General features: G+C 45.4%; 1 protein-coding gene across 8 annotated transcripts in view; it reads right to left on the bottom strand.

Moving 5' to 3' along the window:
- DOCK6 (dedicator of cytokinesis 6) overlaps positions 1-18,924 on the bottom strand; it is a 439,831-nt gene that overhangs the window by 95,505 nt on the left and 325,402 nt on the right. For all 8 annotated transcript variants that reach the window (XM_078684817.1, XM_078684827.1, XM_078684835.1 and 5 more), the window contains 4 exons: positions 18,593-18,745; positions 16,976-17,134; positions 16,685-16,785; positions 12,699-12,891 (listed from right to left, as the gene is read on the bottom strand). In XM_078684817.1, the coding sequence (XP_078540943.1) occupies positions 12,699-12,891; positions 16,685-16,785; positions 16,976-17,134; positions 18,593-18,745 (606 nt within the window). The remainder of the gene's footprint in view (positions 1-12,698; positions 12,892-16,684; positions 16,786-16,975; positions 17,135-18,592; positions 18,746-18,924) is intronic.

Raw genomic sequence — 18,924 nt, 5'->3', positions numbered from 1 at the left:
TGGGCAGAAACTAGCCCGCACATACGCAGATTGTTTCCCCTGTGCAGTTCCCCTTAGAGAGAGGACCAGGGGGCGGGCTGCAGCCCCCGGGGTTGCACAGGGCGACTGGGCGAGCAGTCATGGTGCCCCCCCAGCCAATCCCGGCGCTGCATACAGCGGGGTTGCACAGGGCGCCAATCCCGGCGCTGCATACAGCGCCAGGATGAGACCTGCATTACGAGAACCATGCCTAGCCTAGCCCAGCTCGGCCGATCCTGCTTGCAAAAAGGAGACCCTATGGAGAAGCTGTGGTGAAGCAGTGCCTGCAGTCTACAGTCTACAGACGACCTATAGCCTATAGACTATAACTCAAAGACTCTGAAAGTCTCAGCTGAAAACTTGATCCGTCGTCCATCGATCTGCGATCTGCTGCCTGCCTACTACTACACTACACGCAACCTGCACCTGTAACCTGCGTCTGTAACCTGCGATCTGTGATCAACTAGGAGGAGAGGTGGGGCGTGGTGGGGGCGAGGTGCTCAGCGAGCACTAAGGGGCTTCAGTCTTATCTCTTTTCTCCGCTTATTGCATATTGCTGCTGTTTGTAATACCACGAAAAACTACCACCCGCCACTCGCCACTCTCCTCTACCCTCCTCCGTCCTTCTTCACTGCCACATCACTGTCACAGCCGTCGCCGCGGTAACTGCTAATCCTGCGGCAAGATTCACACAGACTCACGTGTCTCCGGCGTGTCACCACTGTGGACACATACTGTTTTGTGAAGAGGCCACCGACTGCACAGCGCACTTCCTGCTACGACGTGTGAGGCTCCCTGCTTACGACTCGCCGCACCCGCTTCGCGGGCGCCGCTTCGCAGGGGAGCCCCAGTCTCGGCTGCTGTCTGCGTGCACAAGTGAGGACCTCGGCGGAAAGGCGGTAAGGGGCGTGAGGCACCAGCGGGGCTGCGAGTGTGCAGGGACTTCATCTCCCAGAAGTCCCTGCGAGACCACGGAAGAGCTTCCGGTCCGCTCTCCCTGCTGGCGCGCCCCCCGCCCATCTAAATCCATCAAAAGTGCATCGGCAATCCCTGTCCAGTGGGACACATACTGTTTTGTGAAGAGGCCACCGACTGCACAGCGCACTTCCTGCTACGACGTGTGAGGCTCCCTGCTTACGACTCGCCGCACCCGCTTCGCGGGCGCCGCTTCGCAGGGGAGCCCCAGTCTCGGCTGCTGTCTGCGTGCACAAGTGAGGACCTCGGCGGAAAGGCGGTAAGGGGCGTGAGGCACCAGCGGGGCTGCGAGTGTGCAGGGACTTCATCTCCCAGAAGTCCCTGCGAGACCACGGAAGAGCTTCCGGTCCGCTCTCCCTGCTGGCCCGCCCCTCACCCAAACCGCCACCTACTTAATAGCGTTTCACTCCCGCAGCGCGGGACGCAGCCCGGGCTAAGACTGGGCAAAGACAGGGCCGTTTGAGGCCGTTAGAGTACGGAAGAGCCCGGTCCGGCCCCCCCCTCTAACAGCTATACCCCGGCCTCCCCAACACAGGTTTCTATAATCAGTCCGTTTCCCCTGATAATCCGACAACGTATTAATCTTTTATCTAGCTGATCATTTACTGCAAAATGAATACTAGATCCACAAGGCAGAAAAAAACAAAAAAGAACGGTATAGGCGATCAACTACTAGGTCCTATGGACGATTTCCTGTCCAAAGCTAATACTTTTATAGACCAGAGTATTAGTCTAATTGAGGGTAGAGTCTCCACCGATTTGGCGATTGCGCGTCGTTCATCAATGGGACTAATTGCAATAGCAAAACCTCCAGAAATACAGTCAACCTCAACACTAACGGCGGCGGCTATGAATAGACTTAGTCTACCCAATAACGTTGATTTGTCAGCATCCCAAATATCTGTAACCCTCTCTGAATCTGACCTGGAGAATACCCCTGATATATTTCCCGATCCAACACCTGAAGAAACCAGACATATGAGAGGAAAACGGGAGGGGGCGGTAAAAAAGAGGATTGCAAAGAGTAATTTAAATCATACCACAACCTCTTTAATGTCTAAACCCTCGACAACGGTCACTACCGCAAATAAGTTGGTGACCCCTAACCACCCCGCTCCCCCAATTAATAACGTGGTAACAATCCATCACGTACCGCGTGACCTCTGTGATACCTTAATGCCTGATTCAATATCCACATTAAACACTGGCGGACAAAGAGAATCAGCAAGACTAATCACAGAGGTAGCCTTTCTTCTAAATTCTCATATTCGCCCTCTAGAAACAAGACTCAGTAATATAGAGAGGCAGTTAACAAAAATCATTGGTTTCTTACAAACCACACCTCCACAATCCCACACCAAGCCTTCGTCAAACCCAGAGCCTATTCTTCCTACATCTAAAAAAACCGTCATTGTACCTCCCCCAAAGTCCACAAAGCAAAGCACACTAAACCTTCCGACAAATAATCCCATTCCACAAAATGTAGCTCCCACGCCCCCGGTTATTCCTTCACAAGTTAGTTCCCAACCAACATCAACCGCAAACTCTATTCCCCCGAAAACCCCTGCCTCAAAAACACCTATAACAACAAGTACCAAGCCACCCCAAACAAAAAATACTCCGAGGGGGACAATCGATCAACCACCCACCTTTAACTTACCACCTGAGGCCACTCCTTACGTGGTGGTTATGACGGGGGTTCCCGAACTCACAGGTGAGGGAACCGAACCAAACTGGTCGTTAAAGAACAAGGTCCAGTTTTGGCTGAGTACAAACCGTCCCGTTCCGCCACCTTGGAAAAGTAAAATAGCCTCAGTGTCCCGGACCCCGTGGGTGGGATATAGAAAAAAAACATTACGAGGAGACTGTATAGTCATCACATTTGAGGACCCCAGCATAGCTGAATATATATGCTCCTGGGAATGTAACAACTTTCCCGGGGGTATTGTAACAAGACCCCTGTCTTACTTCTACCCGAAAAGGTATAATAACAATAACCACCAACGTAAGTTTGACAACATCTGGAAGAAGCCAATTCCCCAACCATGGGAGCTAGAATCAGCGGCCACTAATAATATAATGCGACCCACCGAACCTACCAACTTTCGGTATCCACCCAATCGGAGCTTCCATCAAAGAGAAGCCCCCTGGCAGATTGTGGGCCCCCAAAATAGATTTCGAAGTTGGGAGCATTGGGAGAGACCACCCTACCAAACGTTTGATCCTAACTACGAAGTCACTAGTAACGGGCAACACTGGTTAGGTTTTCCGACCACGAACAGGTTCAGCGGCCTGGAAATGGTCGATTGACAAACAGCTAAACCCCCAGAACCCTTGCTAACTATGGCAGTATCCTCACATCCAAAGTCAATGCCCATCCCATCCATACCGCACAAGCATAAGGATGTATATGATCGCGGACCCACTCAGCTTCCCATGGTTTTCTGGAACGTTGCCGGTCTCCGTAATAAGATCGAAGACGGATCGGCAGCGGTTTTTCTGAAGGGCTTTCAATTCATTTTTCTCCAGGAAACATGGTCAACGGCAGCGCTCCACCTACTGGGATACAGAACTTTCACTTCTCCTGCCCTTCCTAGCACTTCAGGCAGACCGAAGGGGGGTCTGGTAATTTACATGGCAAACACTATTGTAGATTTAAAGATCATCAAGACAGACCTCCTTCCGAATTTTCAAATTCTTACTTTCTCCGTAGGGAAAAAAACCCGTGTTACAGCAGTAAATATATATAGCAACCTGGATCTAGAAAATTTTGTGAATGTTCTCGACCAAATTCAATACAAAATAACGGAACACATTCACTATAAACAGAAAGGGGATACCGCTCACATAATCTGGGGCGGTGACTTCAATTTGCACCCCTGCCCCATTATCGATACCTGTGGAATAGTAGACGAGTCTGACAGTCCTTTAATGCACTTTATCCATTCAGAAGCAGGATCCGCCATGAACAAAGTAATCGCAGACCTGGACCTGCAAATTCTGAATCCCACACTACAATCAACTGACAAGCTAGAGCCTACCTATAGAGGAAGGGGCTACGAAACAACAGTGGATTATATATTAGCTACAGAAGTTCTAAAATCGCAACTGGGACCATTCAAAATTTTAGAAAATTGCCTCAGCGATCACTCAGCGCTAAGTCTAAACTTCCAAATACATCTCTCGATCTCTCCGATGGTAACCATAGCCAACACCCTATCTCAGAATAGGCTCGTGCTGAACAAGACTAATGGCTTTACAATCAAATGGGAGAAAGTGGATCCCAATATTCTAACGAAGAAACTAGTTACTCTTGCTTACAAAAACATTTTGATCTGTCTTGATCCTCAAGCAGAGGCTAAGCAAATACTGGAAAACTTCAACGCCATTATAGAACTTGTCAAAAGCCTATTAACCAGAACTCTCAAACAAAACAATAGAAAGACCACAGGCTGGTTTAGTCGAGACTGCACGAAAGCGCAGTCAAATCTGAGGAAAGCTCTTAGGGAACCCAACAGAGATGTAACAAAGATCCAAAATCTCAGAAGAGAATACTCTACCATTAGAAAGACGAGGAAAAAGGACCTAAAAACATCCTTGTGGAAGGCCTTACACGAGAGTGCACTCTCGAAGAACTCCCAGGCTTTCTGGAAAATAGTCAAATCGCCTTTTCTATCTAACTCAACTGGACCAAGAATAGATGTGGCCATAGACGAGGCTACATGGACGAGCCATTTTTCGAAAATCTTCCAAACCACATCTAACAGAGGTTTGCATCAGTCTAGCTGCAACCCAGTCACCTTCCCTATTCATCTGGAAGTTGACTTACAAGATTTCGAAGAAGCATTATCCTTAAGTAGACCCGGAAAAGCCCCTGGCCCTGACGGGGTCCCCGTCGACCTATTTAAATTTCTTCCCGACTTGTGGATTCCAATAATTACGAGGGTCTGTTTCGCAACCATGGAACTTGGACTGCTGGACTCATGGTCTTCGTCAATAATGGTCCCTATTTTCAAGAAGGGGGATAGGCAAGATGTCAAGTGCTACCGCCCAATCTCCCTTCTTGACTCTTTGGGCAAAGTAGTTGGCAGAGTCCTCCTTGGCAAGCTGCAACAGTGGGTGGCTGACGAAAACATCCTCTCAGACCTACAGTTCGGCTTCAGGGAGGGCTTTGGAACCATCGAGCAAGCTTTAAACCTCTCTTTGCTCATTTCTAAGTACACATTGGCAAAATCAGGTTCTATATTTATGACATACGTGGATCTCTCCTCCGCATTTGACTGTGTCTCACTTACCAAGCTCTGGTCACTACTAAGCAAGATGGGAGTAGACCCTCCTCTCCTTGACTTCTTAAGAGAACTCTACAGCGGGGCCACAGCGAGAGTGAGGTTCGGGACAGGAGGAGAACTGACAGCACCATTCAGGGTAGAGCGGGGAGTGAGGCAAGGCTGCGTCCTTGCCCCCTTTCTTTTTTCTTTATACACCAACGGTTTGGAAGAGTGTATGTTGAAGGGGGGAAGAGACCTCCCAAAAGTAAAAGATCGCCTAATCCCCGCCCTGCTCTATGCGGACGACGCTGTCATTTTAGCCCGAACTCCAATTGAACTACAGAAATCTTTAACTAAATATGCAGACTTCATGGCAGCTCTGGATCTGCATATTAATGTTAAAAAAACCTTCTCTATGGTAGTCGGTGGCTCAAAAAAACCCGCAAAATCCATCTTTTTAAAAGACCAAAAAATTGAGAGAACCTCGCAATACCCCTACTTGGGTATCATGATTGATGATGCCCAAAATTGGAAGCCGGCGGTAGAAGCTAGGAGGCACCTTTTTAAAAGAGCGAACATGGCCCTAATGAAATTTTCCAACAAACTAGGGAAAAAACCCCCAGTGGAACTGTTGCAAATATATGCGGCGAAGTGCCAATCCACAGCATTATATGGTGCCGGGATCTGGGGTTATACAAATACTGTCCCAATCCAAAAAGAGGAAAACATCTTCACGAGATTCCTTCTGTCAACACCACGAGGCACTTCCATCTATGCCTCGCATATAGAATTGGGAATCCCATTTATCGAAGACCTGATAAAAATCCAACCTCTAATGCTTTGGAGAAGAGTTTGGTTATCTGCTGAAAATAACCTGACAAAAAACATTATACAAGACATTATGGAGTTGGACCATGCTAAAAAAATTCCTTGGATTTCTTACATCAGAAATTTTTTACAAGATCTGGGATTTGAAAAATACTATTATAATCCAGAACTAATGAAAGAAATCTCTAAAAAAGATCTAAAACAGGTAGCATTGAGTCACTTGGATTCCCTGAGACTAACAATGCTGACTACAAAAAAATCTGTCATGCATGCAATTATTATTCAGCAGACCATGAAAATTCAGCTATATCTTACCTTAGGGATTTCCACCTACGAGAAGATGCTCCTAACAAGGTTCAGGTTGAATTCATTTTTCAGACTGGTGACCTTCCCCGAAAAGAACAATTGGAGTACCGATATGGCACTGTGTCCTTGTGACGAACATTCCCAACAGTCCACCATTCATACAGTACTTTTTTGTAAGTTCTATCAATCGCACCAAAAAACTTGGCTTTTTCCCCTATTAAAAAAATGGGGCCATAGACAATGCCGCCCAGCGATGCTATCACTTCAATTTTTGGACTCAGAATGTACGGTATATCATGTATTAAATTTTTTAAAATGCATCATGAGACACAGAAACAATCTGTAAAACTGCAACTTTCCATATTCCGCTATTTTTTCTAAATTGCCTTACAAATAATGTGTCCGACCTAAGAAATCAAATGTATAATTCACCTTTTAAATTTAATGTTTTTTAAATTAATTTGTTATCTTTTATGGCTTTTCGAATTGTAAAAACCGAATAAAGATTATCATTATCAGTGGAGCTACAATAGTGGAGCTGCGCAATGGTGTGATGGAATGAAGTTGACGCCTGTCGCCTGATGCTAGCTCGTGGAGTGCGGGTGCGGCAAAAGAACTCTAAGATCTGTAGAAAGCAATTAAGGAGAGCCGAGAGGATCGGCCACCCGATGCGACTGGCTTCAGGTTCGAACTCTCCCTCATGGATGGGTGGATGCATGAATGAATGATGTATGGATGCAGGATGGATGGGTGGATGCATGAATGATGTATGGATGGATGCATGGATGCATGCATGATGGGTGGATGCATGATGAATGGGTGGATGCATGAATGAATGATGTATGGATGCAGGATGGGTGGATGGATGGATGGATGCATGAATGAATGATGTATGGATGCAGGACGGGTGGGTGGATGGATGGATGGGTGGATGCATGAATGAATGATGGGTGGATGCAGGATGGGTGGGTGGATGGATGCATGAATGATGTATGGATGGATGCATGGATGCATGCATGATGGGTGGATGCATGATGGATGGGTGGATGCATGAATGAATGATGTATGGATGCAGGATGGGTGGGTGGATGGGTGGGTGGATGTATGGATGCAGGATGGGTGGGTGGATGCATGAATGGTGTATGGATGGATGCATGCATGATGGGTGGATGCATGATGGATGGGTGGCTGCATGAATGAATGATGTATGGATGCAGGATGGGTGGGTGGATGGATGCGTGGATGCATGAATGAATGATGTATGGCTGCAGGATGGGTGGGTGGATGGATGGATGGGTGGATGGATGCATGAATGATGTATGGATGGATGCAAGGTGGTTCGGGCTCGCTCGCTGCGCTCGCTCAATGCGGTGCAATATGCAAATTAGTTTACGCCCACCACTTTCAAATGTCACCAGCCGCCCCTGCCTGAAACCTTGGCAGCTGTGGACACCTAGTAACAGCCTGTGTTGCCGCACCCTTTCCTTCTTCCTGTACTTTCTTACTTGAGTTTGGCCTCGTGGTTCGGCGATAGATCGCGCATTTAAAATAAAATAATAGAATAAAAAAATAAAGATTTGCAATGCAATAGCAGGTCTCGCATTGCTGAAAGTTTGAACTATTGGCGTTGCGTTATTATTAGCAACGCCAATAGCTCAAACGTTCAGCAATGCGAGACCTGCTATTGGATTGTAAATGCTTGTCGGTTTCGGCATCTGGGCAGTCGTCCTATTTTGGCAACGAAAAGCGACCACACAGCACGCGTCTTGTTGCATCCCGAGGAATGAATGCAGCGCACCTCCTTTGTAAAATGAATAACACGCACAAATTAGGTTTACAACAAAAGCTGCGCCTGAGGCGATATGTCTTGCGTGTCGACGGCACCACCTGCTGGCCGTTATAGGATCCCGCGCCCAGACACCCAAACACAGAACCTGGGACCGGTGAAAATACAATTTTCCCGCTTACTGTGTAGGAAGAGTCACCCAACAGCATATTCTACGCAAAAATAAAGAAAGCCAAGGTCACTTGTTAAGATAGATTTGAAGACCGAATATTACGTTCTCTGCGCCATGGTATACAGCCAACATACCGCCATTAATATACCACTGTACCAGAGACTGCCCCTCGTGTTAGAGAAAAAACAATCCTCGTTACACGCTCTCAGTGTTTCAGATACAAGCAATGCAGAGCCTCGGGGTGACACCTCAGTCTATGGATAATAAGGGCACGGAGCCCCTTTCTAAAAATAGTGGGGGAACTCCGACACTGGCATCCACCCCGACTTGTGCCCTGCCGCACCACACGTGGGTTCTCGATTTAACAAGCGCCCTTCCCTATCAATAAGTAAAACCCCTTCCCTTCGCCATACTTCATGTCAAAGGTGACGAGCCTCTACAGGTATTATCCCAACCACCATTACAGACAGTGCGAAATCCTTTATCTAAAAATCAAAACAGACTTCTCCGACATTATCTCTTGTATACCCAGGACGATTTATTTTGTAGTACAATGGCGTCTCTGGCACTTACACGTAAACACTGTTGTAGGCAATGTCAATCATTGTGACAGATGATATTTCTGCCATCGTGCTGGAGAATATTCAGTGTGTCAAATAACATTCCAAGCAGGGTGCCAGGGAATAGGCCCCTCACTGTGCCAGATAACATGACCCTCAAAATACCAAAGAATTTGCTCCTCACTGTACCACAGAACATGCCCCACTCTGTGCCAAAGAAGGGATGTATAACTGCAACAAAACACACACATATTTGTACCAGGCAATATATTAATAATTGTCAGAAGATGTTTTCAAAACCGTGGTAGCGAAAATGAGAAGTACTTTGCCAGAGGACACTGTCTGCATTTTGCCAGAGATTCTATTAGAATAATTTATAGCAGCTGGTTCAAAAATCTCTCTCCTTATAAAATGGCCGAATACAACAGGTTTTGTCTCTTTTTCAAACTATTTCCCTTTTTGGGTTGTATTTCCATGTTATTGTAAATAAACCATGGGATTCAAATTGGTTGTAGAGATTCAAACTAGTCACTGTGCACCTTTGTCTGACAACATATGTAATTCACACAGCCCTACTGAAAACAAGCCTAAGCTCTTGCACTTGTTTGTGAATATCCCTATTCCACTGCCCCAAAGCTTTTTTAAAACATTGAGAACTGAGTTTATTCGGCTGGTGCGGAGATCGTGACACTGCCTTTCATCAGGGGGCCTACTTGCTTTCCCAGACCCATACAAGGGACATCTTAAGGATTTTTGGGACCTGGGGCCAAACGTATTTTGGGGGCCCCGGTTTGGAACAGTTTTAGATTCATGATCCCATTACAGCTCTTTATGCTTTCTTTGTCCATGTCACTGACAGTGCACAGACACATGCACACTGGTCCTTCTTTTAGATGTGCTTCTATCTAATATTCAGGGATTGTACCACGTGTTTCCAATTGCGCAACGCAGCAGCAGCAGCTCACTCATTTATTGCAAATAACCTCTGTGACCCCCCTCCCGTCCCTGTTTTAATCTGAAAAAAAAAAATTGTAATGGATTTACATGGTGTTGAAAAACATTTGTCTGAAAAATGTTTGTAATACATTTCCACACATTACCTGTATAAAAATACATTAAAGGAAAAGGGTATTTAAAACACACTGTGTTGAAGAATCATTCAAGGTCTGCAGAACAGAGCCTATCAGGAGCCCCCTTAAAGGGCTGGGGCCCTGGGCCAGCACCCACTTTGCCCATGCCTTATAACGTCTCTGGCCCATACTACCAAACAGGGGGAATATCCTTTACAACGCGGATGTTACCCCGCAGTACTGTTACGACGCGTCTTTTACAACGCAAGTCGTAACCACAACTTGCGCTGGAGGGCGCTCTAAGATAAGGAATAGTAGATTTACTATTCCAACACCTTCACTACTGTACGTAGGCTGGTGTTGGAATAGTAAATTAAACTATTCCTAAGTCCGCACCCCTACAGCGCAAGTCGTGGTAACGACTTGCGTTGTAAAAGACGCGTTGTAACGGTACGCGTGGTAATACCACGCGTTGTACCGTCGTACATCCACCAAAAAGCACAGGCCTGCTTTACAGCATACTGGTACCTCCCACGCCACACTCATACCACACATTGTAACAGTGACGGACAGGATAGAGATCGCTTCGCTCAGACTTGTCTCTTCAAACAAATGAATTATCCCGGGGATGGCACCGGCACAGCTGCAACAACCAATAAGGCAAGGCACATACAGAGCGGCCAGGCAAAGGTCCCCCCAACAGTAGTCCTTCTAGATAATCTGGCACCGCCTGTGACCGAGAGAGCGGTAAAGGACTCTCTAAATAAACAGAAGCGGATTTAGGACATATGTCCGTAGACAGGCTCTGTCACTGTTACAATACAAAGACACCCTCTGGGTGTTTAGATCTACGACACCTTCAGACAAGCAGTCAGGTTAGACAGCACGACATTCCCATAGGACCTACACAAATCCATTCCACTCACAAAGGTTATTACTATGGAGTTTAGTAGCTGTCAAACCATGTCAGAGTAGTTGAATATATACCAGCGTGCAACTATGGGAAAACTATCTGGGCAAGCTATGGGATGTACGCAAATGGTCCTATTGCTGCGCTCGGTTGCAAGCCATATCAATAAATTACAGACACAAGCTCTGCCATTTTAAATTCCTGCATCGGCTATATCTTACTCAACAAAATAAATGTGAAAGCACCACGCCACGAATGCCACTGATGCAATAAACGAAAAGTAGATTTTTCTTAACCTAACATGGACCTGTGGGTATATTACTACATTCTAGGAAGAGTTAATAGACCCTATATCTCTCATAGCATAGAGGGTTCGGATATACCCAAGTCTCCAGTTGTGACCATACTACGATACGTGACTGGCGTGCCCCAATCCGTGAGACGACTAACTCCAATAGCACTTCTGTGTGCAAAAAAGGAAATAGGCGTCCACTGCATGAAGGGTCCAGTGCCGTCACAGGCCAGGTGGCGCAGAAGGGCTGCAGACTGTAAAGTAAATGTGGAAACATTTTCCTCCACCGTGCGTCCAAAGGCTTCGATAGCCAAGGACATCTGACCGACACCAAGAGCATATATTGAATATTTCTATTACACTACGCTAGTGTAAGCCCTGGAAGCAAAAGGGTGGCCTAACAACAAACCAACTACTATGGCACTGGAGGGGTGGGGCAATTGAGGTGGACTGTTAGCCTCTTCACCAGTTTTTGATGTGTGGGGTGCTCAATCTTTGACATGTAAGCAAATTACCTGCGACAATTACGCTCAGCAGAAGTGCATGCTATTTATTGTCGTGCATGACGTTTAATGTAACAATTAAAAATGACATTTAGTGTCCCACAGAAGGAGGCCATCATTGTCCTGCAGACATTAGAGAAGCAGCCAGTTTAGCAGAAAAACACAGACAGGCAGATAGGCGAGAAGACCAATGGCGAGAAGACGGACAGTCACAGAAAGCTATATTGTTAAGCACATAGGCCACATTCTCTCCGAAAAAGATGTGTTGATGTGCTAATACAGGTTAAGGGAGCTGTTTGGATGGCTTCGAGACTGCAGCAGCTTCCTGCCACAGAATGAAGCGAATGGGCACCCAGCCAAAACCTGCAAAAAAGTTTACAAGTCTTGGAGCACTGTCAGATAAGAACCGCAACCGGAATAAGCAGCAGGAAGGGGTTGCTTCGGGCTTTTATAAAAATCTCTCATGGATTGTTGCATTTCCTCTGAGGGCTACTGCTGGAGGACCTGGACAGACTCCAGAGAACACATGACACGACAGTCTGGATTGTAAAACAGGACATCATCAGGGACCAATGTTCTTAAACACACTACTCACTCCATTGAATCCCTGTCCAGAGCAGAGGTGCATCTGGTTGAAGGAGAGCTGTATGATATATTATAGAAGCATGTCAGTGCTCTGAAATGGACTACTTAGGCCCTTCACGTCACTCTATACTGTAGCGTACATTGCTTCCTCTGAAATGCAGGGGCGTTGTCTTGCATCTCACGGGCAAGACACTAATCAAATCACAAAAATTGTTTGTTGCATTACTATGAGGAATAGGCTGTCTACAGTCTCAAAATCTATGAATTAGGTGATATATTTGGTGCTTATCATGGGAGCATAATGTAGGCTAATTTAGTTCACAGTCGGCCTCACGGAAGCCTCATTTTAAGATACTGGGGTCTCCTAAGCCATCATTTCCCTTCTGGTCCTAACAGGCCACCCTTTACCTTCCCCAAAAGCATACCTGGAAGCCCACACAGCCGACAGGTAGGTAGCGACAGTCTTCCAGCATGTTCAGGTACTCGGCAACCAGAGCGGCTGAGTGGACAAGGCACTGGGCCGCCTCTGCATGGTTGCCGCGTTCCGAGTGCTTCCCGGCCATGTTCTGAAGCCAGGTCAGGCGCAAATCGGGCGATGCCTGGTACCCTTTCGCTATCCTGCAAGGAGCAAAAAAAACACAAGATGGTGAGATTATGGCCAGTCCCCATTCTTCCACATGCAGAGGATGCTGTGATTGGTCTAATGAAGCAGAGGCCAATAACAATACAAACATGTCCTGTGCTCCAAGTATCACTGCCCCAGAGAAATGTGGTGTCCTCTTTCAAACACAACATTCACATTGTCTATGCATCAAGGATCACCGCAACATTATTTATGATACAACAGACAGGCTTGAGCATAGATGACATTTAAAGTTGCTCCCACCTCAAGCGGTTGCAGATATTCGGTCACCCTGGCATTCCGGACATTGATCTCATGACTCCGCATCAAGGGATGAAACCTCAACCACATTGCCCCTTTTCATACTTAATCAACACTTTAACCCACAGAAAATATTGCGATGGCACTTTTATTTAACACTTCTCAGACCGGCAACCTCACCACATTCTTAAGCTAGCCCAGCACTTTGTGAAGCTTGGCATACACACAATAACCTTTACAGTCAGGAAACTTCACACTCAATGAATCATCATCTTTTACGGATTAAACTCAGAATGATTTGTTTAAATTAAAGGTGGCCTTGCTTCTCTCTCCAGTCTTCTCGATGACTTATTGTCCGGTACTATTCTTCAAGTTTGTTTCAACAACTAGGGATTGGGGCTGCAACCCCAAAAACATGTAGGCTGGATTTCTACAATAGCAGCATATGGTATAGGTCTGTAGTTCCAACCCATTGGTCTTCGTTAGCAGTAGCCTGGAAAAATTCCCATTATTTCTCTTCCCCCAGGAATTACAATTACCGGGGGTCTGGTAATTTAGGGCGGGGCGAAATATGCAGGTATCTGAGTTAGAGAGCCAATTCCAGCCTTCTTTCACCAGTATTTCACCGAGAAAATGTGCCTACTTCAAGGAGGAGCAATCTCAGGGGGAAATACAAAGGAGCTACAATTCAAATGGAGCCAGTAACTAATGTAACAGGCCCCATCTGAATTATCTCCACTGCCTTTTCCCTGTTCTGGCCTACAATAGTCAACCAAATGCACGCCACTATGATTACATTGAGCCATTCTACCGACATGTTGTTCCATGGATGATATAATAGGATTATTTTGAATATGATTCAATTGCTTACTAAATTATCACTGATTTTCAAGGAGGCTAGTTGCACACCATTATCAATGAGAAGTTCTGGGTGAACCCTTCGACTGAAACGCCTAATCCATGAACTTCACCACTGCTTTGCAGTGACAAAGAAAGACAGAAACATGGCCTACAAGAACAGCGATGAAAACCCTACTAATAACTTTTCTACCACTGTGATTTCATGACAACTAGTCCTCACCGTGCACAGTTTGTTTTGTACTTAACATTCACCAACCAGTCACATCTGCTAGTCAGGCTGTCGATCGCACATGCTTCTTTCAAGGACTACAAGCTCACCACCACCTCACATAGCTCTTTCTCCCCAAGATGACCATTCAATGTAAAATGCACAACCTACCCACTCCAATTTTCCTTGCAACTGAATCCTAATTTTGAAACATCTCTTGTTATTCACCCTCAAGATGAGAATTATTTTTCTGCCAGAGTAACACAACACATTAGTATTGGGTCAACGTGGTGCACCGGCTGAACGCTGTGCACTACCGGAGCTATAAGAGTATTTAGTCTGCTGCACCTATTTACTCACTTATGACTCTTACATATATCCAGTACAAATTAGTGGGATGCGCAATAATTCATAAACCTCATAAGAACTTACCATTCTTAACATATTAAAAACATAATTCTTTATAAATCCAGTCACAGTGAGAAAAAAAAGCAAACAAAAGAGCACGCTCTATTATAGAAAACAGTGGCACGTGCATTCGACAAGAGCATCGTGGCCCAACTGGCTGGACAAAAAACCTGAACCAAAGAGGACATTTGACATTATAATCTTACCTCATATCTAGTCGGTTTACAGCAGCACTAACTGCTCTCAGGAGTACAATGAATTTAAAACTTCAAGGCAAGAGGCACTAGAACCTTTGTGCATCTAACCAACATGCCCCTTGATGACACCTCTTCTCCTATTATCTCCATCTAAGCAGAATGTAACGCAATGGATATGATTTCAAATTATGATTTTTTTTCTATGAAGATTCCTAACAATGGATTTCAAATTCTTTGTCTGTAAATCAGATGTATGCTTTTGCCACATCACTTGGTGCCTCTCGAAGCCTCTCTTACGTAACTCAAACCACATGCACAGTTAATAAAATACCTCCTTCACTAACTTGAATGGGCAGAACTTCCAGTATGGCGATTCACTGTAACCTGATCCTTAATAACATTTGCTCAAGTGGAGCAAAGCTGGCACGGAAACGTACCCATTGTCTGTGCTTAGTGACACAAAGTCGGCCCGACACAGTCTCGTAAATGGGAATGACGACATCTGGTCGGCGGTCCTGTCCGCCTCATTAGGATGCGACTGAACACTGTTCAATCACATTCCGACATTTCCCTATGGGAGCAGCATTAAGCTTGTAAACCGGCTTTAATACATGCTCCAATAGGGAAATGGGAGGTGCTGTTTATCCCTGCATCCGTGGCAGGCCTTGGGGTGCAGGGATCAACAGGAAGCCACAAACAGAAGGGGGCCCTGCTGGGGTCCCCCAAACACGCTTTCCAGGCCGGCATGGAAACAATGCCAGAAACTGTGCATCGTAATTCCAAAGGCGGAAAGGCCCACCCTTTAGGATTACGATCCGGTTCCAACCGGCCGACAGGCTCCTTGAGCCTGTCGGAGCCAGCCAGAATGACCGGTCGGTATCAATGCCGACCGGCTGATACATAATCAGCCGGTCGGAATTGAAACTAACGATGGGTGTCGGAAAGCCTTCAACAGAAGGTAGGAGGCTTTCCGACCTTCATTGTAATAGGCCCCTAAGTTTGTTAGGCTTTTATGAGCTGAACCTACATAATTGCTGTAATTGATATTCAGCATTGCCACTTCTACTTGACATCTGCGGTCTCTCAGACACTACTGTTCATGTGCACAAGATCTTACTTACCACCACTATAGCCTGATCCGGCACTTCATTCAGCCAAACCTCTCCCAACAGCTTTTCAGCCCTACGGTTCGGCCTAAATGGCTCACAAATGTGCTACTCTTGCTATGACCCAACCTTACAGGTGGAGGCCAGTCTCTGGAATGCCGTGGTCGACTTCCATTTTCTCTCCTTGTCTCTCATCCCCCCCAAAAAAATCTTTCAAGGTTCACATTAATTTTAGTGCTATGTAGCTTGTTTGGCTTTTTCAAGCACATCTCAAAGCCATGTGGAGCATACCTTCTTCAATTAAATCAAGCGAATGACCAAATATTTGCAGACTTCTCAATTTTGGAACAATGTCGCTCCGTCCTAAAGGTTTCCCCAGTGGATGGGGAGAAAAAGTGATGATATTTTTCTGCCTCTCTTAAAATCAGCCATTCTCCATTGGGGAAGATGTTCGAATCACACTTGAGCATGAGGGAGTGTGTTGATAAGGAGAGGCTGCTTCATACATTTTTTTAAATCTCACAAAGGATGACCCGGACTCTTACTCCTAGGAGCGTGATTTTGGTTCTGTAACCTCACCGTATGATGCATTCTGTGGGTACTCCCTGAGCTGGAGTAGAGTTTACTTTTCTGGCAATGAAAAAATGGATGGAGAGGAGGGCCTGAAGAAAGGCACACAGGAAAAAACCCATATACCGGAAAGTCAGAGGCCAAGCTTTAGACAGGCAGGGTGGAAGTTTCCTTGTACCTGTACATTAAATCGATCAGCATTTCGGGGTCTCCCTGGTGTTCTTTCATCTTTACGGTGTCGGTCAGGATCATGTGCAGATTAAAGACCAGGTCCTGCACCTGAAACACAAAGGACAAATGAGTAAGGATGCTGCAAGCTTCTCCCCTCCCCTCATGGAGGCTCATACATTTAGGTCAAGTGGGAAGTGAGGACGAGATCCTGAGTTTCCTGGCTCGACAAGTGGCCACAAAGGCCTTGTCTAATGAAGGTGCCTCCAAACACACTCAGGCAAAGTTACTGTTTCCCTACCTGCTCGGGGAACGTGGTCTCCCGGAGATCCAAGTCTGCTTCAGCGTAGGTCAGAATGGTTTTCAGAGAACGGCGCAGGTATTCCTCATTGAAGGTCTGCGAGGTCCCCACCAGAGAAGATAGTGACATGGTCACCTGCATTTTCACACGTGCGAAATTCTGCATGGTTGTAGATAAAACATTTCACGCTATTAATAGACAGGAAATTTGAAAGGAACATATGATTGAATAATATCTGACATTGACAGAGTAGTACCCCCTCACCTCATACAGAAAAGACTTGTCTTTTATGGGACAGGCTTTTAACTGGTATAATAAAGCGGGACATACTAATGACTTCACATACTGCTGCTCTCGTATTGGTTCCGTACAAAGGGTTACTTAGATCATGCGACTGCCAATCAGATGGCTCTTACCAATCAAGAGGTATGACTGGGCACGGGCGGAGCTCGACCACCATTTTTAGGTTCTCTTTTAAACTATACGGTTCATAGGAAAGGGTCAAAACCGGATTCTCATGAATATATTTTTATGCCAACATCAACCACAAATCGTTTTTTTCCAATTTTAATGCTGTGAAAATATTGTTACTGAAATATTGCAGACACCAAGTCGGGAAAAGATTCAAAAAAGTTCCCACAAAAGAAGAAATGGTCTTCAAAAATGAGGAAATTAGGTAGTAAAGTATGACTATGAGAGGAGGTTTCATTTTCTGTTTTGTTACAATGTTTGAATCCCCTGCACAACGAATTAAAGTAGTTATATCTAGCTTGTTCCCTGGGTATGAAGGTAAAAGGCTGGGTTCAGGCCTTGGATTCCAGATGAAGCTTGAAAAAACACACAAACTTGAGAAAACTGTTTTCAAATATAATTTGTAACAGCTCAGGGACTCCAAGCCCCAGCAGCAGTCTGTTACTTGTGCACACAGTGAAAATGACAGTTGTGGGCTAGTTAATTTATTGTCATCAGCAAAGGGATCAGAAAGAGGGATTAGCCACGTAAGGGTTCTGTTTCTTAAAATCAGACACATTCCTTGTTAAAAAACACAATTACACGTAGTGCATGGTTTGAATATTCGATGTGCTTTACCAAGACAAGCGTAATGCTCCCCAAATGCAGTGTTTGAATATGGAGATTTATTACAGTACACATGTTTAATTTTTTTTTTCCTGATGAGGATCACATGATCCCAGTGAATTTCAAATGTTCAAAAAATAAAACTTGGATAAATAAAAAGAACACCCATGTACTGTACAAAAAAGTCAATAAAGAACAACGTTTATGTTTCTAGAATGCAAAGACCGTGTGCTAGTGAACCACACAACCTATGTTTTTGAGAGATTTAAATAAATGGCCCAAACACTCCTTAATGCAGTAAAGCACAACATCACCTGTTATTTATCAGTTATATATTTTACTGTGTTAAAATAACCTTTGTATTCTTTTCTTTACCATTTTAACAAAAGTAGTGACTTCTACAGCTTTAGGTAAAAGGCTTCCAAATCAATATATCTCCACTGGTAACTGTTTTTAGGAAGAAAGGGCTGGCCTTTGCTACTTGCAAGAGATTCAGCAACATTGATCAGTGATACCCCTTTGTTTTCTTCATTCACTTACATTCCCAATTTCGAAGTTCTGTCGCATGAGGAGGTAGAGAGAGGCACTGGCATGGGTGCGCACAGTGCCCACACTACTGCTGCAGTGACGGAGGAGTCGGAGGCAGAGGTCTGCGCAGAGCTCAGTGTCCTCTTCGAACAGCATCTCAGGAAACTGCATGGCAGAGAGAACAGGAGGCATGTCAATACAGGCAAAAATGTCTCTGGAGTTAAAGAGGACTTTCAAGGTTCCTGAAGCAATCAAAACCGATTTAGTACATAACAGGAGCCATTACATTAATCTAAAATATACAGAATTCACTGACCCAAACTCAACCACCAAAGTGAAACTAA

This window comes from Lissotriton helveticus, chromosome 1_1 (assembly GCF_964261635.1).
Source record: "Lissotriton helveticus chromosome 1_1, aLisHel1.1, whole genome shotgun sequence".
NCBI classification, from domain to species: Eukaryota; Metazoa; Chordata; class Amphibia; order Caudata; family Salamandridae; genus Lissotriton; species Lissotriton helveticus.
The sequence above is the reverse complement of the archived record's forward strand: the minus strand, read 5'-3'. Positions and strand labels throughout refer to the sequence as shown.